The sequence below is a fragment of the Polistes canadensis genome, unplaced genomic scaffold (assembly GCF_001313835.1).
Source record: "Polistes canadensis isolate GaletaPanama2010 unplaced genomic scaffold, ASM131383v1 scaffold_0, whole genome shotgun sequence".
NCBI lineage: Eukaryota > Metazoa > Arthropoda > Insecta > Hymenoptera > Vespidae > Polistes > Polistes canadensis.
In genome coordinates this window covers 1,985,929-1,990,372 of record NW_014569547.1, presented here as the reverse complement: position 1 = coordinate 1,990,372, position 4,444 = coordinate 1,985,929, and the positions used below count along the sequence as shown (strand labels likewise).

General features: G+C 26.4%; 2 protein-coding genes across 2 annotated transcripts in view; both read right to left on the bottom strand.

Moving 5' to 3' along the window:
- LOC106786236 (kinesin-like protein KIF19) overlaps positions 1–357 on the bottom strand; it is a 14,190-nt gene extending 13,833 nt beyond the window's left edge. The window contains exon 1 of the mRNA XM_014747436.1: positions 168–357. Coding sequence (XP_014602922.1) covers positions 168–289 — 122 coding nt within the window. The 5' untranslated portion in view covers positions 290–357. The remainder of the gene's footprint in view (positions 1–167) is intronic.
- Positions 358–547: 190 nt separating this feature from the next.
- The window catches only part of LOC106785506 (transducin beta-like protein 3), a 5,547-nt gene continuing 1,650 nt past the window's right edge, over positions 548–4,444 (bottom strand). Inside the window, exons 3-15 of the mRNA XM_014746094.1 lie at positions 4,045–4,252; positions 3,778–3,949; positions 3,357–3,524; positions 3,114–3,289; positions 2,834–3,033; positions 2,549–2,752; positions 2,241–2,430; positions 2,029–2,150; positions 1,768–1,926; positions 1,522–1,687; positions 1,219–1,443; positions 966–1,093; positions 548–877 (exon numbers count right to left, since the gene is read on the bottom strand). Coding sequence (XP_014601580.1) covers positions 665–877; positions 966–1,093; positions 1,219–1,443; positions 1,522–1,687; positions 1,768–1,926; positions 2,029–2,150; positions 2,241–2,430; positions 2,549–2,752; positions 2,834–3,033; positions 3,114–3,289; positions 3,357–3,524; positions 3,778–3,949; positions 4,045–4,252 — 2,331 coding nt within the window. The 3' untranslated portion in view covers positions 548–664. The remainder of the gene's footprint in view (positions 878–965; positions 1,094–1,218; positions 1,444–1,521; positions 1,688–1,767; positions 1,927–2,028; positions 2,151–2,240; positions 2,431–2,548; positions 2,753–2,833; positions 3,034–3,113; positions 3,290–3,356; positions 3,525–3,777; positions 3,950–4,044; positions 4,253–4,444) is intronic.

The following is a 4,444-nucleotide window of genomic DNA, read 5'->3' as shown; positions in this document are numbered from 1 at the left end:
CCACACTCCGTAATATATATTATATATATTATATATAGTATAATTATAATATTGTACTTACATGTCAGATGGTTTAGCAAATAATATGTTTGGTAAGGAATATAAAAGAAACAAAAATAAAAAGACTCTTCCTCCAAGAGTCATTTTAAGCTTTTGTAATACTTAACTGTTCTACCGGTAGACACAAACTGTCTTGAAACCAAATGTAAGTAAATTTACTGGAAAACAGACACCAACCAAACATTGCTCCCACTTTACATACTCTCCTGCTTACAGAATACGCATACATTGACACATACAAGTAAATGAAATTAGTCTACATACACATTCTTATGTACATCGAATTTAAACTTTACTACTAAAGGCGTATATATACACTCTCTCGTATTTTTCAATATATATAAAAAGCTTATATTTATGCCACTTAATCCTAATAATATACAAGAAAAATTAACACTCAAACGATTAAAGTTGTACGTATTAATGATTCATGATTATCATAAATTTAAACAAATTATAAAAACAGAATAAGAAAATAATTCTCTAGATAATACTAATTCTAAAACTTTATTTATAGTAAACATCATTAGTATATCACTAATTTATATACATCAAATCTATACGTGATTCTAAATTTATTTATCTATTATTTTACATATTATTACTATACATCACTATCTACATTTGAACTACATATTGCAACATGTGGTTTCATCCTGTTAATAGTGTAAATAATGGAATGAACATCTTTTAAATGTTCCGTTAATCTTTTAAAATGGCGTTCCGTATAAGGTATCATACCTTCAAAGAAAGGCAATAGATCTGTGCTTTGAATATCTTGCATTTCCATTTCGCAAATTAACGCATTTATAACCGTCTGTAAATTATATGATTAATAAATTTTCATTAAAGTTTAAAACTAAGACAATTTTTGTTTTTTATTCTAATTATATTAATTTACATACCTGAGCAGCTTCTGCGTTTTTGCTGTTAGTATTCCATTTAGCTGCATAACGTAATAAAACTTGCTTACAAGAAGGTGGTAATTCACGTATTGTAGTTTGTAATTGTTTTTTATCTTCTTTTAATATACCTATATAATTTTAAAATTAAATTATGAGATTTTCATGAAACATTTTTAAATAATTTGTGTGATTACAGTAATCTATTTTTGTGTTTAATATTTTTACAAAAGTATAATTATGTAGTTTTGAATACCATCAACAATATTTAAAAGTAGTAGTGGTTGTTCCAATTCTAAAGCAATTTTTAATGCTTGGGAAAAATTATTTGATTTAAGTAAATTATCTAATTTTTGTTTCTTTAATACATTTGTTTCTTTTCCAGCTGCAATTCGAGTTTTTCGCTCCTCTGTTACGTCTTTCCAAATTATCAATAAAGAATCACTTCCACCGCTAATAATATGTTTCTCGTCTTTAGAAACTAAATAAAAAAATAAATAAAAATTTACAAAAATAATTATTAAAAGATAATTACAAAAAATAAAATAATATAATTAACCTGTTAATCCCCACACTCTACTCTCATGTTTTGCCAAAGTAAAAGTACATTCGGATGTTTTCATACTCCAAATTTTTATAAGACCATCTGCACCTGCAGTGATCAATTGCATACCACAAGACATAAATTCAGCTTTCAGGACAGATGACTCATGTCCCTGTAAAGTCTAAATAATACATAAAATTACATAAATAATAAATTTGCTATATGAAGAATAATAATATATCATTATATAATTTTAGTTACTTTTAAACATGTAAGGTCATTTAATAACCATATCTTAATCGTGCAATCTGCAGATGCTGTCAATAACACTCTATCAATTGGTGAAAATCGTACGCTCCATACACCTTTCCGATGTCCGTTAAATGTACCAATCAATTTAAGATCATTGGCAGACCATAACTAAAATAAAATATATGTTTAAAATAATAAAATATATAAAAATATTATAAATATATGAATTATAAATATATTTTTTTATTATAATATATATTTATATTATACTTTAGCAGTTTTATCTTGTGAACCAGTTGCAATAAATTCATCATTCAATGAAATTGCTACACTATTAATATCTTTCACATGAGCTAATACTGTATTAGTTGACTCGATTTTAATATGGTCCGCTGTAAATATAAACATTTATAAATAATTTTATAGAATAATATTTTTACTAATTGTGACATGTAAAATTAATACTGTAATGCACAACTTACATGATGTTGCCAAATTTTCAGGTAAAGACCAAAGTTTAAGACATGAATCCTGACTTGCCGATACAAAAAATTTGGTTGATAATTGTGAAATACAAACACAACCAACGGAAGCTGTATGTTTAATAGCAGCGGCAGTACATATCATTTTTTTGGTTTCCTTATCCAAAAGCCATACTCGAACACTATTATCCTAATAATAATAATATAAATATAATATATTAATAATATATACATTTGCGCATTAGTAGAGATCTAACTGGTATAAAAAAAATGAAAATATATGAAACAAAAAATTAAACTGTTGTTACCTTAGCTGAAGAAATTAATAACTGCCTATTGGCAGGAGTCGTAGCAAGTGATAAAACTATGTCAGTATGACCACGAAGTAATTGGCAATTCATAGAATTTAATTCATATAATTTAATATCCGAACTATTACTAGCTACCGCAATATGTGAATCCTCCTCTCCTACATAGGCTATGTCTAAAATGGAGTCTAAGTAACCCACAATCTATAATATATTTAATTTTTTTTATATTAGTAATACATGATAAACGATATAAAAAAATTTTGTGAATTATACAAAACATACCTGTTTCATACAGCCAAAGTTTTCCATAGAATAAATGATAATATGATGATCTGCAGAAACTACAGCAAAGCTATTAATATCTTCGTTATAAATTAAATGCGTAATCGAAACTCCTCCTTCCTCTTTGGCCGCAGCCACCAAAGAGTTTTCTTGTATATATAATTTTGTACAATTGAAAATATCCCATAGAGTAACGAGACCTAAATAATTATGGAATTGAAGTTTTATTCATTTATTAAATAATTTATAGAAGAAATATATTTAATAAAAACTATCAAACCTTTTTCACCAGCGGCAGCAACGTAAATAGAATTTGCATCAGTTGTAAGGAAATTGCTTGACAAATGTTTATTTTGCACAATAAAAGCTCCTTCTATTCCTTCGTAAACTGCTAATTTGCGTAATGCGTTTGAAGTAGAGATATCCCACAATATAATTAATTTATCTCTTCCGGAACTATATATTTAGGAAAATAAACAATTTATATTTTCTAAAAATAATAAAATATATTATTAGAAATTACCTGACTAAGTTGATCCCATTAACATGAAAAGATAAGGATGTTATTTTACTTGAATGACCAGAAAGTAAAATCTTTTGTTGAGCGGTATCACTATCCCAGCCATAAATTTTTGTATCATCTCCGGCCCCAAACAGTAATTTCTCTTTATATGGATGAAAAGCTAACACGCTAAAATCATAATATTCAATAAATAAATACATTCAATTAAATAAAATAATAGAAATATGTGTCTTTTTACTTTCTTTTTTATGGGTTCGAATCATTTTTCTATAAATATCTCTTACACATATTCAATAATACAAAAGAGATAGTATCTTCTTACTGTTATTACCATACGGTTTTTGTTTCTCCAAAAGAGTCATTCATTCATTTTGTTAACTATGCCTGCATTAAAAATAATAGAAATATATCAATTATATACCTAATAACTCCTTGTATCCCCTTAAAAAGCCTTAGACAAATATGGTGTTGTAAATCCCATAATCTGATAGAACTATCACTTCCTCCTGAGGCCATCAATTGATTATTTAGAAAAGTTAAATTTGTAACAGGCCCATTGTGAATAGATTTCCATATTTTAATTAACTTATGTTCTATATCAAAAAAAAAATAAGATAGATAAGAAAATAAGATGACCAAGGTAAATGTATCTATAAGTATCCAAATAAAAAATATTATTATAAATAACCTTGAATATCCCACAGTTTAAAAAATCCGCTCCTACAATGAGCGAGTATAAATTTATCATCATTGCTTAGTGAAAAACAATTAACTTCATCAAGGTCTTCTCTATCTTCTGCTTTTCCAAAATATTCAATCGTAGAACCTTTTTCTATCGATAAAACCGATATAGCTCCATTGTTAGAGCAAAACATATACTTCCCGTTTTTACTCCACTGTAAACATAATAACAATATATGGACCGTTTATTTTGAAAGTGGTGTAAGTCCATTTTGTAAAAAAAATGAGATATCACGTAATTTATACTTAATTTAGTGTAAACTTTCTATTTATAACTTATTTGTATTTATTTTCTTAAAAAATGTCAATGCTTTATCCAATTTAAAATTGACCGGTAAAAGAAATTG